The following is a 19,213-nucleotide window of genomic DNA, read 5'->3' as shown; positions in this document are numbered from 1 at the left end:
AGGTGGCCCCCTCTGCCTTCCTTCATCTGTAAAGGGCTATCTTCTTTTCAAACCTTGCCTCTTCCCCCACACCTTCTGCCTCTAACAGTCCTTTTCTCCCACTTCCCTTTCTTCTCATCTTTTAAAGCCTGAATTTCTGAAAAAAATATTTTTTTTATATATCATCTTGGTTTTCAAGCTGTCTTCTAGCTTTTTTCCTAATCTTAACTTCATTTTGTTTGCCCTTAACATATCTTCCTTAGTCCTGCTTCTTCCCTGCATTTGCCCCCAGCATCCATTCCATCTTCCATCCTCCTCCACAGGGCCTGCCCATACATACTGACCTGAACTTCACTGCCCCTGGCTTATTAACTTGAACTTGGAATGGGAGCACTATAAGAGGCACAGAAAACTTGGGGAGTTCATTTCCTAGAGCAACACTGACTCCATCAATTGGGACCAGACCTGGGTCTAGCTGGACTACTTCCAGAAAACCCTCAGATGCCTCTTGGTCATAAGCATTATCATCCTTGATTTCTAGATGAAAAAATAACAGAGGCTCCAAGAGGTGTAGGGACTTGCTCAAGGTGAATGGAAAAGCCAGGATTCCAACCTTGTGTTCTTTCCACTACAACATAAATCAATGCAAATACTGCCATTTTGATCACTTCTCTAGATGCTTTCTCAAATTCCCAGTGCTATATGGTTAATGTGAGATGGTTTGCTTAGTTCATTAGGAGTTATCCCAAGAGCTCTTTAGAAGGATGCCCCAGTATTGACAGCATCTTATGTCATTTCCTAATGGTAGAGTTTATTGCTTGTCTCTCCAGTTTCCTTTTGGATATGAGTGTATTCATCATGGGAGCGGTTTAATAAAGTGACAGCAATCCAATTAAAATGAAGAATTTATTTATTGCTTAAAGAACACAGGCCAGAAAACTTTAACAATACAGCTGAAAAAATAAACCCACTCAGGGTTTTTAAGGGAGTCTTCACAGGCATCACAGGCATCTGATTTTTCCTAACCTTTTCTGATGGGGGTTAGGATAAAGAGGCTCAGAATAAGGATAACAACTCAGAATTTCATCTCTGTCCTAACTATTCTCTTAGCTGTCAAATAATAACCAGACACAATCCCTAAAAACACAACAGAACAAAGATAGCAGCAGCAAGAAATCATCCCTGAGCAGGAAAGCAGCCCCTATTACCTTAACAAAGGACACAAGCTGGTGTTAACTGCTGGGAGATAGGCACTTAATTCACTGTGAGAGGTCCTAGCCTTTGGTAGAAATGATTTGTTCCATGTTTTAGGAAATATTTAAAATTAATAGAAGAAGGGAACTGAAAACATACACAAACCAGCTAGCTCTATGGCCTTCAGGCTAGACTGTCTTTGGGAAGCATGGCTGAATCATTTGATAGCACCAACAGAGCAGAGGCAATGTAAGCAATTATCAAGTTGATAAAGAGAAGGGAAGTTCTATATTGAGTTGGGATTTTAGGTCTACTACTTTTTTATGTTCTGTCCCTTTCAACACAGCTATAAACTTCAAATGTGACTAGCATAAAAAGTTTCAGATCAACAAATAACAAATGACTTCGCATACGGCAATGAAAGGGACAGAAACACGTACAATTTCATCCAGTCTTCAGTCTGGATAGTGAATCCAAGGTTCATGTGCCAGGCTGAAGGCTCTCTTACTTCTCCAAAATAGATTTCAATTGTTCCCGGAGGAAAATGAGCTGTAGGGAGAGGCAGAAAAATATGAAAAATTGCTCTGAAATCTTAGGTTCCGTTACTTGATCTAGGATTTACTTGTATGAACCAAAAAGAACTACTGTAATTTGTATTTTATATGGTTATCTGAGGCTTGCAATGTTCCAAAGAACAGTGCCACAGTCAAGAATGCATGTACAACACTGCATGACGTTGTCTTTTACTGTGCCAAACTTCTAAAAAGAAGATTTCAAATTGAATATGCTTCAAAATTAAATATGCTTCTGATAAGACTTTGCATTTCTGTGAAGAGTGTACAGAGGGATCACTGTAGCCACATTTGAAGAGTGAAAAAATAAAGCAATTGGGATAGGCTTTTGTCCCACTGAACACATTGGATCTTAAACCAAGTCTTAGTTGCTGCTTCTTACCATGTTATGATACACTTGGAAACTGAACCAAAGACCTGACCAATATTTATTTATTTACCTATTTATCTATTTATCTATCTCTCTCTTTATTTATTTTACTTGGAATGGCAAAGTGACCAAAAACATTGAGAGGTATACTGTCTTTGGGACAGAGATTGGTTTTGAGTATTATTCAGTTTAGGTCACTCCATACCAGTGTAGATTTTCATTCTGTGAAAGAAAGGAATGGAGCATTAGAAAGTGATCCTATGCTGCACATCACCTACCAAATTACGAGAATTGCTTCTACAGTAATTTAGAGGCTACACTCTGGTGCTGACAGGATTACAACCACTGATTGCTCCAGTTCTTTCCCTTTTGTGGGCTCTCTTTCTCACCACCCCCTAAAGGAAGGTTTTTCCCCAGGTTTGGACTTCTTGCTAAACAGTCAACCTGGCTAACTCATCTATCCCCACAGCTTCAATGATCATTTCTCTGCATGAGCCACTCTCTAATCTCCCATTTTCTAAAGTGCTTCTAACTCAACGTGCTTCCAATTTAGCTCATCATCTTCTCCATCCCCTGCCCCCAACAATTCCCTCCCTGTTGTCTTCTGTTAGTGGCACACCATTTTCCAGTTACTCAGGCTTTGGACTCCTCTTTGTTCTCCTTTTGGGCCCATGAATCCAATCAATTGTTAAGCTCTGATTCCTTCCATCACTTGCATCTTCCTCTAGTATCTCTCCACTCAACAATTTCTCCTACATACTGCTGGCAGAGACATCTTCCTGAGTCACTCCCCCGGTGAAAAAGTTTTGGTGGCTCATTATGCCCTAAACAAAAAATCTCAACTCTAGCCTGTCATCACCATCTCTGAGCCACTATGCATGCTACTTTCTATACAGAATGCCCTCTTTTCCCTATCTCCTTATTAAAACCCCACTCTATCTTTTGAGGCTCCAGCCAAACAACATTTCTCTATGAACCAGCCAAACATCATTTCTCTATGAAGTCATCCCTAGTCTCTATGGACAAAAGTGAGACTTCATTCCTTTAAATTCCTGTCCTTCTCATGGATCTCTTCCCACCTGGAGGCAGAGACTGGGTTGTAAGCATTTTGTAGCTCCCTACTACAGAACCTAGCTTCAAGTAGGCTATAAATGAACTAATAAGGTAAAGGAATGTGAGTGAATAAAGTTCACAGCTACATTTCCATGTTGAAAATAGCACTCCCCAATACTATTTACATGGATGAAAACAAAGATGTTTGGTGTGTGCTAAAGCAATTTGGCGTTAATTGTTCACATGGTTGTTTATGAGCAGTACTTGGTTAAGTGATTTGCTGACTGGAAGGGAATATATAGAATTCCCCTGGCTTTGCTTGTATGTGTAACGGGGATGGGAGTTGGTGTCTCTATCTTAAGAGCCCCATGCTAAGCCCATCATCATATGGCCCCCAGTTCCTTTACGATTATTACCCTCAATTTTATAGGGCTGAAGCCAGCATACATCTTCTGTACAGCTACCTGACCCTCACTTATCCTACAGTACCTTCTTTTCAGTCTTCTCACTCTCTTGTGGCTTGAAATAATACAGCTGTTCAAGTCAGAAATCTGGCATGCATCCTTAACACTTCCTTCAACACCCAGTAACTGGCCCAACTCCCATCCATTCTACCTTTAAAATATATTCTCTCATATGTGAGTGTTTGTAGCAGCATTATTCATGATGGCTAAAAGGTGGGAACAATCCAAATGTCCATCAATGGATGAATGGATAAACAAAACGTGGTGTGTGTGTATGCTTACACACATGGAATATTAGAATATTATTCACCCACAAAATGGAATAAACTACTGATACATGCCACAACATGGATTAACTCTGAAAACATTATACTAAGTGAAAGAAGCCAGATACAAAAGACCACACATTATATATGTCCTTTTAGATAAAATAAGCAGAATAGGCAAAGTAGATGAGAAGGTACATTAGTGGTTGCCTTGGTCCGACAAGTGGTAGAAATTCAGAAGAAATGGGGAATGACTGGTATTGAATAGAGGTTTCTTTTTGGGTGATGAAAATGTTCTAAAACTGATTGTGGTGATGGTGGTGCAATTCTGTGAAAATACCAAAACCATACAATTTAAATGTATGGTACGTGAATTATATCTCAACAAAGTGGTTATAAAAACATTTTTATTGCAGTTAATATATATATATATTCTTTCCATAGCCACTGTCACCACCTTAGTTCAGGTTGTCATTTTCTCTTATTAGACTACCACACAGCCTCCTAACTGGCCTCCCTGATTCTAGTCTTGCCCCCCCCATAATCCATTCTCCAGATAAGAATCAGAGTGGTCTTTAAAAAGTTTAAATTAGGGGCGCCTGGGTGGCTCAGTCGGTTAAGCATCCGACTTCAGCTCAGGTCACGATCTCACGGTCCGTGAGTTCGAGCCCCGCGTCAGGCTCTGGGCTGATGGCTCGGAGCCTGGAGCCTGCTTCCGATTCTGTGTCTCCCTCTCTCTCTGCCCCTCCCCCGTTCATGCTCTGTCTCTCTCTGTCCCAAAAATAAAATAAAACGTTAAAAAAAAAGTTAAAAAAAAAAGTTTAAATTAAATGTGACTCTCTCCAGCTTAAAACTCTTCAAGGGTTTCCCACTGCACTTAAGACTAAAACCCATCCTCCTTATCATGGCCTGCAAGGGACCATACACTATGGCCTCTGCCTACTTCTACAACCTTATGTTAAGTCATGCTCCTCCTTGCTTTAAATAGCCCAGAAGTCCTCAAAAAGGCCAGGTTCTTTCCCCCATGGGGGACCTGTCATATGCTCCACCCAAGAGGCTCTCCATTCCCTCTTCGCTCAGATTGACTCTTTAGGTCTAAGCTTAAGTATCACCTCCTCAGAAAGGCCCATCGTTTTAATTTAATTCCATTTAATTCAGGACTCCTTTTATTCAAATAGCACCACTGATGTTTTTTCCTCCTTCAAAGCACGTTTTTTTATGCCATTTGCACTTCTCCATTTGTATGTTAATTTGTTCACTGTCAATCTTCCATGCTAGACATCTCCATGAGGACAAGTACTCTGTCTTATTCAACACGGTATGTACATCTTGTACTTTTCACTTAATAGGCATTCAGTATCTGCTGAATGAGTGAATTTTCACAAAAACCTTGTTCCAACCTGCTATCCTCATTTAGAAGATTTGGTCACTACTGATCCTGTGAAAGGAATAGCCAGAAATGACTTTGGGGGTGGGTATGGGGAGTCTTTGTATCAAATGTTTTCTGGTTGATTTGAAAACACTTCTCACCTGCTCATTTTTTTCTTTTTCCTGTAACTTAAGCTGCTCCAGCACAGACTGTAAATGACTCTGGAAAACAAATTGTATAAATGATGAATGCTGAGTCTCAAAGGAAAAGAGAATGAAGTGAGACAAAGAGTTTGGCAAATAATTTGATAAGCAAACTGTCAGTCATAACAAAAGAGCACTCTTTTTAAAGGATTCAGAGTATAAAAACTGCATCCCCTAAGTACAGAGCCATCTGATTTGATTTTATAAACCTACACACGATATTTTTTTCTTGCCTTAAAATAAATGGTTGGAATGCCTTCATGTTACCTTTTTCTAGTTTAGCACAAATCCTTTGACTGTGGTGAACTATTAAAAAAGCTGACTTGGAATTTGGTGCTGACTCATTCATTTCCCTGCACTAGGGCAGAATATTATTATTCCTAACTAGTCCTCCATGCAACATCAATACAACTGTATCTTTCAAAGTGTGTCCACATCTATTATCTCACTTGGTTAATGTAAAGGAAAATATTCTAAATAGGTACAGTTCTGTGTTGAGTTACTACATTTTGATGACTACGGCTCTCCAGAAAATGAAATCTGGCAAGGAATTTTCCAGATGCTTCAGAATTTCCCTCACTATAAAAAAGGATGTAAACATGGCCTAAACATCCACTTTCCTTTTGTTGAAATATATGTTAATAAAAATCAAGCAAGATATTTATTCTTGTTCAGGCATGCATCATAACATTTAAAAATGAACTTTGTTAATTTTCTTTCACTTCAATGAATACATTTTGGTACAAACAACATGATTCAATCTATGTCTTACCACTAGTTACTTAACCTCTTTGAATTTCAATTCCTTACCTATAAAATAAGATTAGCAACAGTACCTGTATTTCAGGAATGTGAGGATGAAATGAGATGATACATGTAAAATACTTAGCTCTTTTTGTGCCTTTCACATAACAGATGCTCAGTATTGGTAATCATTATCTCAAGTCTCCTTGTCTCTTCTCAAAAATTCTTGTATGAGATAATCAAAATTACTCAGATAAAAGGAAATAGGGCTATATCTTATTAGGGGTTTCTAAGAGGTTGTTTTAGGTCAAAAAATGAGTAAGAATGCTGCACAAGGATGATACAAGTTAGAAACACAAAGATGGGATTTTGAAAGTAGGATATCAAGGTAACTTTATCCCAGCCAACAAGAATTTACCTTGAGTGTCAGGTTTTCCACTTTCTTTAAGAGATCCCTCTGTCTTTGTGCTTTGCATTGAATCTCTTGGAGCTTTTTCTCCATGTAATGAATCTGCTTCTGAATATCCATGACTAAGAGAGACAGACAGAAATTTTAACTAAACATAGCCCAAACTAGTGGACCAAAATCAAAGTCAACCAAACCTCCACTCCACATCTCAACCGTAACTTCTCAAACTTAGCCTTGCATCTAACACATGTTTAAAGTCAATCTTCAGCGCTGCCACCCACTCTGTCCCACCTCTTTGGTTTTTCCTCCATAACTTACCTGCTGAACTGGCTCCTTCCTTGGCCTCATACTGGCCAGATGCAAAGAACTTGGCCTGTAGCTCCCTTTCCAGATCCTCTTCATAATAATCTTTCTCAACTTCATCCTCATCATCGTAGTCATCTTCTTCATCTTCTTCATCCTCTTCATCATCCTCATCCCCTTCCTCATCATCATTGTTGCTACTAGAATCACTGAACATCTCCCGAAACATACCATATTCTATTGGTTTCAAGCAAGAGGAAGGTGAATCTATCTGAATCTTTTCAAATGACTCTTACTCAAGCTGCAGTTATCTTCCTTCCCTCAAATTCACTGGGGAACCAATGAATTTTATAAATAATTTTCTCACAGGAAGATCCTTCCCTTCCTAAGGCAATGGCAGGAAATGCAAAACACTAACATTCATTCGTGTATTCAGTGATCAAGACATTTAGAGTATGTAAGGGCCCATAGGAATTTAGGATACCAGGGACTGATGGGAGATTACAACACCAGTCTAAAACCCCTGAAGCACTGAAGGAAGAGGAAAGAAAGGCCAAGGCATCCTTTTTCTGTGATTGGCCTGTGAGTCTCTGGAGAATGGTCTTCTGCACAGTCAACACCTGCCTTCTCTGAAGCTCTTGTTTTGTCTTTATTAACATACCTGATGAGAAATGACCCTGCTTATAGCCACTTATTCCTGGGGACATTGCAAAGCCTGGGATAGAGCCTTGACTTTCTATTTCTTTGGTTTCATCTTCAGCAATGACTTCCCATCCTGAAAGGAGGGGTGGTGGTCAAGGAACAAGCAGAAAGAAAGGAGAAGACACAGTTGAAAGGGAAGAGGTTCTCTGAGTGAAAGTGCTATTTAATTTGGTCCAACTTCAGTCCATCTGTATCTGGATTCCTAGTATGAAGAAGTACCTCCTATTGGATTACACAAGTAAATACATTTCTATTGTGTTAATTTACTATTCCCAGCTAGGAAGTAACATTTCTGTAACAAAAATCTGAAGTTCTACACACCAAAATTAGTACACAAATACCAGAAGTGAGGGCTTGTCAGCAAGTACATATGGGGCGGAACAGGCTACAAGGAAAATATTTAGTATAAAAGGATACGAGCACTGAGAGCTTCAGCATCTGAACACAGTAGTCTTTTCACTTCCTTTTCCACATCAGGAGATTCAGTGTATTGAACCAAAGCAGGGGAAGTGGGGATATCAGTAATGTCATTTAACACCCTGTGTTTTGCAGGAATGCCCTGCTCCTACATACAAATGAATTCAAATAATTAGGTCTCTTTAATATCCATCCAAATCAATTTCTACTTTAAGTAATGCTATTTATGAAGAAATCTTTGACCAGGCTCTAGGCTTATGTATGGTAAGCTTATTTTTTTTCCCATTCAAACAAATTAACTTGAGACATTTAATCTTTTCGATCTGCAACTCTGTGTTAAAGACTTCTCTCAGAAGCACAACCCTTAGGCCTCAGTTATTAATTATTGGCCCTGACCCATACTGGCAAACAACTACAATTCCTTACTTGTTATTTAAAAGTAATTTGGCTTAAAGATCCAAATTCCCAAAGTTCACTTTTCCACATCTTTATTATTAAAGACTTTCCTATAAAAACTGGGTCTTAGCTACATGTTCTCCCTTAAATCCAATTTTAGACAATTATCTCCACAGCAACCAATTCGTCATGCTACAAATAGAAATTAGAACTTTGAGGGGGAATAAGCAATTGCAAACAACTGCTGGTAAAAGTGAATACTGGCTTCCAAAAAATGGCTCTTAAAATAAGTATCAGAGAAAAAAGCAGATTAGAATTCAAAGTCACTGGCCAAATTGTATCTTTTCCTCTAGGAGTTATCAGGCATTAAACAATGAATCCATTTTTAAGTGAACTAATTTAGTGTACCTGTATGGCAGTGGCAGTTAGAGAGGAGAATGAAGGCCAAAAAGTAACCTTTTTGATTTCTTTGATTTGCCTTAAACTAATGAGCTATGAAATAAAACACACTAAGGGTAAACAATAAAGTTATATAATGATAGCTCTACCTCAGGAAAGCTGATTTCTTCAATTTGTTTGAAATCAGTGAGCTATGAAATAAAACACAATAAACAATGAAGTTATTATTACAACTGTTCTACTTCACTAAAGCTTAAAGGATTCTAAAATTATTCTTAATTTAGTTTTACATTTAGTAGGCACTCAATAAGTACTGTTGACTGACAGTATAAAAGCCAAGGCAACTGTGTTCATGGAGTGAAAGATTCAACATAGTAAAGCTGTCAATTATCCCCAAATTGATATATAGGTTCAATGCAATTCCTACCAAAATTCCAACAAGGTTTTTATAGACATAGAAAATTTGTTCTAAACTTCAAACTTACAAAAAAAATTTATATGGAAAGGTACAGGCTCTAGAATGACTAAAACAATCTCGACAAAAATAAAATGAGAACAGTCTTCCTCATTTCAACATTTATTATATAGCTACACTGTGATATCAGTAGAAGGATCAACACACAGATTAATGGAACAGAATAGGGAACCCTGAAACAGACACACACAAAAATGCCCAGCTGATTTTGACAAGGTGCAAAAAACAATACAATGGAGGAAGGAGTCTTTTTAATAAATGGTGCTGGGGCAACTGGATATGCAAAGGCAAAAAAAAAACAAACAAACCTTGAACTAAACACATTTTTTACAAAAATTAGCTCAAAAATGGACTTCAGGCGTATATGTAAAATGTAAAACTTTTAGAAAAAAATAAGAGAAAATCTTCAGGATCTGGGCTAGGCAAAGAGTTCTTAAACTTGACACAAAGGAAAGATCCTTAAAAGGAAAGATCTATAGGGGCACCTAGGTGGCCAAATATGTAAGAAGCCCAAGTGTTAATTGATGGATGAATGGATAGAGAAGATATGGTAGGGGTAGCTGGGTGGGTCAGTCAGTTAAGTGACTGGCTCTTGATTTCAGCTGAGGTCATGATCTCATGGTTCGTGGGTTTGAGTCCCACATTGGGCTCTGCGCTGACAGTGCAGAGCTTGGGATTCTCTGTCATCCTCGCTCTCTGCCCCTCCCCCACTAACTCTCTATCTCTCTCTCCTAAAATAAATAAACATTAAAAAAAGGAAAAATCTGTAAGTTGGACTTAATCAAACAAAAAACCTTTGCTCTTTGAAAGATCCTGTGGAGAAGAGGAAAAGACAAGCTACAGACTAGGAGAAAATATTTGCAAATTTCTACATATCTGACAAAAGACTAATATTTGGAATATTAAAAGAACTCTTAAAACTCAACAATAAATAAATCCACTTAGGAAACAGGCAAAGGGCATGAACAGACACTTCACTGAAGTGGATATATGGATGGCAAAATAAAAAAAAAACACATGAGATGTTCAACATCATTAGCTATCCGGGAAATACAAATTAATACCACAACAAGGTTACTACACATCTATCAGATGGCTAAAATAAAAAAGAGTGACAAACACCTAATTCTGGTGAGGACTTAGAGTAAGTGGATCACAGGTACAGTCTAGTGGGAAGATATCATGTTATAGCCACTTTGGAAACAGTATGGTAGTTTCTCATAAAATTGAACATTCAAGTACCATATGACCCAGCAATAGCACCGCTGCACATTTATCCCAAAGAAATGAATACTTATGTTGACACAAAAACCTGCATGTAGCTTTATTTATAATGGTAAAAAACTGAAAACAACCCAGACGTCCTTCAGTGGGTGAACAGTTAAACAAGCTGGGGTATGTGCATACCCTGGAATACTACTCAGCAATAACAGGAATGAAGTACTGATACATGCAACAACTTGCATGGATCTTAAGGGAATTATGGTTAGTGGGGGAAAAAAAGCCAGCATTAAATGTTACACATTGTATGAGTCCATTTATATGACATTCTCAAAGTGACAACACTACAGAGATGGAGAACATACTAGTGTTGGCCAGGGGTTAGAGACCGAGGGGTGGGGTAGGAGGGAGGTAAATGTGACTATAAAAGGGCAAGATGAGGGATCCTTGTGGTAACAAAACTGCACAGTATTTTGACTGTGTAGATGGATACATGAACATACATATGGGAAAAAACTGCATAGAACTACATGCACACATACACACACATAAGTATAAGTAAAACTGGAGAAATTTGAGTAAGATTGGTGAATTGTGATAATGTCAATTTACTGTTTGTGATATTGTACTATAGTTTTGCAAAAAATTACAATGGGGAAAACTGGATAAAGGGTACATAGCATCTCTCTTTTATTTCTTACAACTGCATGTGAACCTACAATTATTTCAAAATAAAAAGTTAATTATAGGGGCGCCTGGGTGGCTCAGTTGGTTAAGCATCTGATTCTTGGTATCAGCTCAGGTCATGATCTCATGGGGTTTGTGAAATTGGGTCCCGAGTAGGGCTCTGTGCTGACAGTGTGGAGCCTGCTTGGGATTCATTCTCATTCTCATTCTCATTCTCTCTCTCTCTCTCTCTCCGCCCCCCCCCCCCCGCCCAACCCCTCCCCCGCATACACACATGTGCTCCCTCTCTCTCTCAAAATACGTAAATAAACATTTTTTTAAAAAGTTAATTAAAAAAAGCAGACAAGCTACAATATTCCTGTAGCTTGCCCAAGATTCTACAAATTGGAGGTAAGGCTAGGAATAGAACCACAATTTCCAAGTCTCAGGTTCTAGATGGGTTCACTTTAAAACTAGATTTTGCAGGGCACCTGGGTGGAAGCCTCCAGCTCTTGGTTTCGGCTCAGGTCATGATCTCATGGTTTCGTGGATTCGAGCCCCACATTGGTCTCTGTGCTGGCAATGTGGAGCCTGGTTGGGATTCTCTCTCTCTCCCTTTCTCTCTGCCCCTACCCGATTCATACTGTCTCTGTCTCTCTCAAAATAAATAAATAAACTTTAAAACTAGATTTTGCAATTGAAAGCAAAGCATTAGCAGAAGTTTCAAATTCATGACACATCCAGATCCCTAAATGATCAGGTCTGTTTCTGTTCACTATATACTCTGAACTGCTACCGCACAGTGCCTGGCATTTAGCTCATAATCGATGTTTACTGAACATATAAATGAGTGAACAAATTAATCCCCAACTAACTCCTCTCCCAATCCACCCAGTAGACACAGAAATAGCATGCAACTAACCTTTTTTGTTGTTTTGCGGAACCTTTTCTTTCTGACATTCTTAAGTGGTGGAGTAACTAAAATAAATTCAACATGGTGAAATGTATATATGACTGTTGGTAGTCACATATCTATCTGAATTTGACAAAGAGAAAGCCACTGGCTCACGACATGACCCGTTCCTTTAAGAGTGTCTGGATGTCTAATGAACCAAACACCTAAGTGTGGTAACAGGTCCCTGGCTCACAAGTAATTAGGATTCAGTAGATTAAATGTAGTCAGCCAAAGTAAGCAAGGGACTGGTGACTTACTGCCATGCTTCCAGACATATTTTTGCTCTCTCTCTTTTTCATTTTTCATGACTGCGTTAAGGTCAGTAGAGGTAACTGATTCTTCCAGAGAAGAGTGGAGATCATCATCAGCAGTGCACACAAGCATCTACATTTAACACAGATGAAGAAGTTGACTATGGTCACGAATCCTGGATTAGAAATGAATCATGATCATTTTTACTACCAGAAATCCTGGAGCATAGTAAGCAGTAAGGAGGATAGTACTTGGCATTTCCAGAAAGCCAAGTATTACATATACATGCATATTAATTCTCTCTCTCTTTCTCTGTCGGTCTCTGCAACACTGTATATGGATTCTAGATTTTGTTTTTATTTGTTTGTTTTTAGCTCAAGTACTTACCACTTCAGAGGGAATATGTTAAGAACAAATATATCTTAGTATTTTGATTTAGAAGGCAAACAAGAAATCAACAGTTGAGATGATGAAAAAAACAAATATAAATCTCCAGAATTAACAGCATCTTGCTTTAGCAGAAAGTTCAGAAGAAGATCCCAGATCCTCATTTTTTTTTTCAGATGGCAATCATCATAAATGGCAAACCTGAACCTTTTTTTATATAAAAGCTATCTGGATAAAAGTCAAAAGTTATGGATCAAATACCAAACCAGAACATGACACTGTATTCCTGTGCAATTGAGCTGTGAATTAGAAATGATAAGCAGCCATTCACCAAGTGGAAAGGACTACTGAAAGAAAGAGAAAAGTAGGGAGAAAGGGATTCCTCGAAGGATGTAAGAACTAGTAGATTAAGAAAACTCATCCATACCTGAGAAATATCTGCTGTCTTATAAAAAGTTTTTTTATCAAGAGTTTTCAGGCTTCCAATAATGCAAGGCAAATCAACCAGCTTAGCAGTTAGTGAGACATCTTCTACATCAACAACTGCATGACGTCCATCAGCTGAAGAGAGGCAGGAAAAATTAAAGCCAACATCTTCCCAATGTACTCTTAAGCATCCTGGGGTTTAAGTAACGAAGACTTAAGTGGGACAGGCCAGTCTTTCAGCAAAACCTACTATTTCTCATAATGCTAGAATTGTGTATGTAATTGGTAACTTCCCAGAGAAAAGAAGGCAGGGTATATGGAGCTCTTTTTTCTCAGTTTACTCTACTGGATCAAAAGTAGCTAAGTCTCTTTGTAATCATTGTGAACTAAATGTGGATGAAGTGGCGAATGTTTCATTCTCATCCTGAAAGGCAAACTCCATTCTTTCAAAGAACCAGCTTCTGGTTTCATTTATCTGTTCTGGGGTTTTTTGTTTGTTTGTTTGTTTTGGTTTCGATAGCATTAATTTCTGCTCTAATCTTTATTATTTCCTGTCTTCTTCTGGTTATATTTAAATTTTCTAACCATGAACTTGTATTACTTTTTTTAGAATGTCAATAAGGGCTACCTGAGTGATGGGATTATAAGCCATTTAAAATTTTCTTCTTTATATACTTCTCTGTATTTAAAAATCCTAATAAATATTATTCAAAAGAGAGAAAGATATGTCACTGTTATAAAAAAAAAAAGTACAGGACATTCATTTATCATTACCCTCGACAGTCAGAAATCACAAAGTTTGTATGTAAGAGACAAACAGAAGTATACAAATCTCACCGTTGACCTCCCGCCAATTCTTCCTTATACACAGTATAATAATTACCTCAAATTACATAATTTCTACTTCCTTTCCTCAAAAAGAAGATATGAGAGTGACTTAAGCCTCTATTAGGGTCTTCAAGGCAGAGACCATATTCTGCTCTTTGTCTCATCCTTAGTATCTAGTATAGTGTCTGGTACATAGCAATCCCTTAATAAATTAACTGTTCAATGTATGGTAGACGGGTATTTGCTACTTACAAGATAAGTCAATTTTTAGTTTATCCTTCATGGCAACACTTCCAGAATGTACCATCTTCCTGACAGTAAATGCATGTTCCTAAAAAGGAGGTAGATTGAAAAATCAGAAGGATGAATTGTCTACTTGGCAGCTAATAGATGTATTACAGACAGTCATCCCTTAAATAAAACCTTAAATCTCCCAAATGTTAGGAACAGTGTCATGTACCATGACATATGGTGCGCTAAGTCAAGTTAGGATGAGGCTGACTCTAATCTCATTGTTGGTTTTTAGTAGCTACAGTTAATGCCTTCTTCAAGCCCTACATTCCTGCCTCTCACTGCTGCCCTTCAGTTGTAGTTGCTAAGTAAAGGCTTAGCTGCAGTTTACTGGGTATATTAATTAGCCCTAATTGGGGAAATATCTTTCTGAAGGTCGTCCTTAATACAACATTCTTAGACTAAATACTACTTGAATGCAGGTATCAATGGGGGAAGAGACCCTAACACAATGTTCAGATGAGCTTCAACAGCCTTGCATGGTGATGAATTTGAGGAAATAGTGATGGTCCCTTTCACTGCCCCTTTTGAGGTGACAGAAAGGATTTTAAAGGAGTCTTATCATGGCTGTTCAGTGAACAGGCTGTTAGTACCTCCGGTAAGTCACTGGATCCCTCACTGTCACAGCCCTTTGCTAGGAAATCAACCCACATGATAGGTGGCATGTACAGGATGAAAAAATTCTGCTAAAAGAGTACACACTAGAATAGGACTGTATAATAAAATGTGATTCCTGGGAAACAAATGTTCTTAATTTTTATAGCCTACCTTAAATAGAAATGCTACAGAATCCAAGCAGAGCTAATACATATGCACTGAAGATATGTGGTCTGAGATACAAGGGTTTCTTACCAGTGGGAGACGCAATATAAACTGGTTCTCAAGTTCCTGAGGAGGTTCATCCTGGCTTTTACTCATCTCTTGTTTTTGAGTTCATGAAAGCAAACACAAAATAGCAAGTGACCAAAAACTCATCTTGCCCCCTCTGCTGACCACTTCTGGTAGTACTGGTTACATTACACAAGATCTTGCCCACAACCCTCACTGAAACATTGTGTGTACAGCTCTGAAGTACCTTACGTGACATAACTTGATTATTTCTAAAAGTCACTTGATCTCCCTTCCAATATATGTAGACTTTCCAAGGATAGCCCAAATTACATGATAACAAATGAAGTAAAGTTGTTATGGAACATGATTTAGTCTTCTTTTTTTTTTAAATTTTTTAACATTTATTTATTTTTGAGAGACAGAGAGAGACAGAGCATGAGCAGGTGAGGGGCAGAGAGAGAGGGAGACAAAGAATCCGAAGCAGGCTCCAGGTTCCAAGCTATCAGCACAGAGCCCGATGTAGGGCTCAAACTCACAGGCCATGAGATCATGACCTGAGCTGAAGTCGGACGTTTAACCAACTGAGCCACCCAGGCACCCCTAGTCTTCTTAATGATATTGCTAGACTCTAAGGTAAAGGACTACAATTCATCAGCGCTATGATGGCTACCGAAGCAAACTACATGCCTCTGCAGGGAAGAGTGCCAAAGTCCAGAATCAACCAAAACCACTGGCACAAGTGTTCTATGATGATTTGAAGGAAAAAAAGAGCTTAATTTTTAATATTTCATTCACCTTAATGGATTGGTATGAATTAAGCCCAAGGGAGAGCAGGCAGGTTCTATGACTCTAAAGTCAGCATCAACAATTCTGAAACTACTTTGTTTAAAAGTTAGGAGTCCAGTTCTTACGACGAGGCTATCTATATGAGTACACTTAGGTTCATGGAATGGGTACTTTCTTGAAGGGGTGATATGATAGATCATAAAATCCAATTTAATTTATTCATTATTAACATTCACTGTGTACATTCTATATGGCAGGCACTTCATTGAGTGCATTAGGTCTATTATTTTATTTAATCCGCACAACTACCACTTACTTGAAATACCCCTAAGAAGTTATTTAAAGGAATTCTAAGATGGATCCTTTTATTTAAAAAATAAATAAATATTTATTTATACTGGGTGGCTCAGTCGGTTAAGCGGCCAACTTTGGCTCAGGTCATGATCTCGCAGTCCGTGAGTTCCAGCCCCGCGTCCCTGGAGCCTGTTTCGGATTCTGTGTCTCCCTCTCTCTGACCCTCCCCTGTTCATGCTCTGTCTCTCCCTGTCTCAAAAATAAATAAACCGTTAAAAAAATTTTTTTTAATTTAAAAAATAAAAAAAAAACTTCTGTAAAGTGAATAATCCCATCCAAGTTGATTTTTATTTTTAATCTTATTTTCCAGCTATTTGGGAAAAATCTGTAGTGGCTTGCACGTTGCATTTTAGGGCTCACACTTCTGAGGAAATTTTTTCTCAAAAGGTAGAAAGAAAGCAATATACATATATGAAAATAGACAAGATCTTCCTATGTTCTAAGGACATTATGCTACATACCAAGTTATAAAATCTTGTATTTTAAATTAGATTAAAATCCCCAGTTAACCACAGCTCCCTAATACTCTGTAAACCATTTGAATCTCACTTAAAAGAATTGCAACCCTTTTTAAAAACACTTAAAGTGAGTCTGAGACCCTATTATGGTGAAATCATTCACCAGTCCTTTAGTGTGACTTCAGAAACCACCAGAAAAGCATAGAAAGCAAGAGAGGTCAGCAGCAGAAAAGGAGACACCCAGGATGAGAGGAGAGAGATGGATTATTTGTGATAGTCATTTATTTTCTTCCTGCTTCATACAGATACACACACACATACACACACAGATACAAAATCTAAATGTGAACATAGCAAAAATTTAATTAAAATAAAGTAAATTAAATAAAAACCTTGGGGCTGGGCACATTGCCTAACAGAACGGACAGTTGCAAACACAAGGTTGGGAGCAGAAATACAGATTATTTGAAGAACCAGCTGCTAAGCAAGATTTTATCAGATCAGAAATAACTTTTAGATTTTTCAGAACTAAGACTAAGGTATTTTGTTCATTTCAATGCCTTACTGGCAACTCCTCTCAATATAAAGGAAAGAATGTAAGAATTGAAACTATTTCAGAGAAGGTGGACAACCTCAGTTGAAATGAGTCTTAGTTATTTTTAAAATTTGTTACTTTCATCTACCCAATGAACCGGTTGTATTGTATTTATTTTTAAAAAAGGCATCCATTTTTTTTTTTCAGACAAGCACTCTTTAATAAGTAATTAAACTAAACAGGACCACTCTCCACCCCCAGCTCCATCTCGTTTCAGCGGAATCAGGATTGGAATTAGAATTATAGCTAGCTGGAGGGTGCCTAACAGCATGCTCCAGGCAGCACAAGTCAGCACAAGCCTAAATTGGTATTTTCTCAAGTTCATAGCCACTGGCTGCAATATGAGGCAATGACCACTTCATCCTTATCCCAGGAGCGCTAAGCTTCCAAGGAAGAGTCCAGCTCCTAGGCTTTGATCCAATTTCCCTGGAAAACCTCCCGTGGGACCAAGGGGCCCCGAGCCTTCGCGCCTAGCCGTCCAGGCGGGCTGGATAAGGAAGTCCGGTGCGCGGGAGCTGGGCGCTGACCCGCCCGGGAGCCCTCTGACCTCCTGACTCACCCGCTCCTCGTTGATTTACGCCAGGACCGGAAAGGCTGCGCAGACACTCTTCCCCAGAGTGGGGGTGGGGGACGGGTTCCGGAGGGGGCGTGAGTGGGCTCCCGGGCGGCGGGCGTGGGTGGGCTCCCCGGCTGCGGGCGTGGAGGCGGGCTGCGGGCCGACGGCGTTGGCGACAGGTAGGAGCCGCGCGCGCCGCCCCTCCCCGCCTAGCCACGCCTCCGCGACCTAGCCCCCGACCCGACCGGCGGGTGGCCTCGAAGCAGCGGCCAGTTCACCGCATGCCGAGCTGGAAGGTTTGAAAGGCGCTGAGCGCAGCGCAGTGTGGGGGTGGAGGAACCTTGCCGAGCATAGTTTCAAAACCAATTCCTTTTACAGCGGGACGACCTTCAGGGAGGCCGCGGGAGTGTTACCGGTGCGCAGTAGTATTTGTAAAAGGGGTGGCACATTCAGTTGCTCTTCGAATCCGTTAAGTTGGCCAGATTTGTCCCTTAGCAAGACGACCTCGCCTGGTGACAAACAGGCCGCCACGCAAAACCATTAAATAACTACAATCCGCGCCCAAACTACTCTTACATAATTAGCCTTTCCCTGTTCCTCAAGAGCGTCACTAGAGTACATCTTTTGGACAGGGACACACGTGACACCGATTATTTCTCCTGAAGGGAGTCTCAGTCCAAAGAGACTTCTAGTAGTTCACTTCCCCCAAAGAATTCTCTTAACTTGTGAGGGAAAAAAAATTTAACACCACTTACCTGTCCCTTCCAGTAAGTTTTCCTCAGGAGTTTTGGCAGCAATGTCGGTGCCGCCATCGACATCGGCTTGGGTGCCATCGGCAGAAGTTTGGGTGCCTTCATTGGTGGCAGTTTCGGCCCCCAGGTCGCCAAAGTATTCAGCTACGCTGTCTTCAGGAATTTGGGGATCTTGTGAGCCCGTTACTTCTGATGTTGCAGCTGTTGGTGTTGAATCACTTTCGAAAGAATTGGGAGGCTCCTCCTCACTGTACTCCATGGTCGACCCGTGAAGATTGTAAAATGGCTTCCCGTTCAGTCATGTGACCTTGGAGGTTCCAGAACTTTCATAAAATGATGTCAAAGGTATCCTCCTTAAAGACATAGGTATAATATTAGAGACATTAGGGGTCCCGGTTAGAGATAGTAGCTGTGAAATCTCTACTTCCTAATATGCATCTAAACTGAATTGTAAGGGACAAATATGTTTGCAAGACTATTGTACAATAATTTCTTCTGGATACAAGATTTTTAAAAAAAATCATATCCGTGAAGCTAAAT

General features: G+C 39.4%; 1 protein-coding gene across 1 annotated transcript; it reads right to left on the bottom strand.

Moving 5' to 3' along the window:
* Positions 1-871: 871 nt before the first annotated feature.
* Positions 872-18,960, bottom strand: TAF7L (TATA-box binding protein associated factor 7 like). The gene is made up of 13 exons (XM_053891404.1): positions 18,677-18,960; positions 15,194-15,261; positions 14,303-14,381; positions 13,224-13,357; positions 12,415-12,541; positions 12,125-12,180; positions 8,990-9,031; positions 8,046-8,193; positions 7,588-7,701; positions 6,942-7,163; positions 6,633-6,745; positions 5,429-5,488; positions 872-1,722 (listed from the first exon to the last, which is right to left on the bottom strand). The coding sequence occupies exons 1-13, from the start codon at positions 18,930-18,932 to the stop codon at positions 1,678-1,680; spliced, it is 1,464 nt and encodes a 487-aa protein (XP_053747379.1). The 5' UTR covers positions 18,933-18,960; the 3' UTR covers positions 872-1,677.
* Between the last annotated feature and the right edge of the window lie 253 nt (positions 18,961-19,213).

The sequence above is a fragment of the Panthera pardus genome, unplaced genomic scaffold (assembly GCF_024362965.1).
Source record: "Panthera pardus isolate Hobbes unplaced genomic scaffold, ASM2436296v1 HiC_scaffold_27, whole genome shotgun sequence".
Lineage (NCBI taxonomy): Eukaryota > Metazoa > Chordata > Mammalia > Carnivora > Felidae > Panthera > Panthera pardus.
Note: the sequence above shows the minus strand (reverse complement) of the source record. Positions and strands in the feature narration are given on the sequence as shown.

Bases quoted from the DNA above. Each gene is read 5' to 3' on its own strand.
- TAF7L (XM_053891404.1), bottom strand. From the start codon at position 18,932: ATGGAGTACAGTGAGGAGGAGCCTCCCAATTCTTTCGAAAGTGATTCA. The intron at 12,181-12,414 runs GTAAGTCACCAG...AATTTATTTTAG, and splicing joins ATATGTCTGGAAGCATGGCA to TTACTCCACCACTTAAGAAT. The intron at 9,032-12,124 runs GTTAGTTGCATG...TTTATTTCATAG, and splicing joins TCCGCAAAACAACAAAAAAG to CTCACTGATTTCAAACAAAT.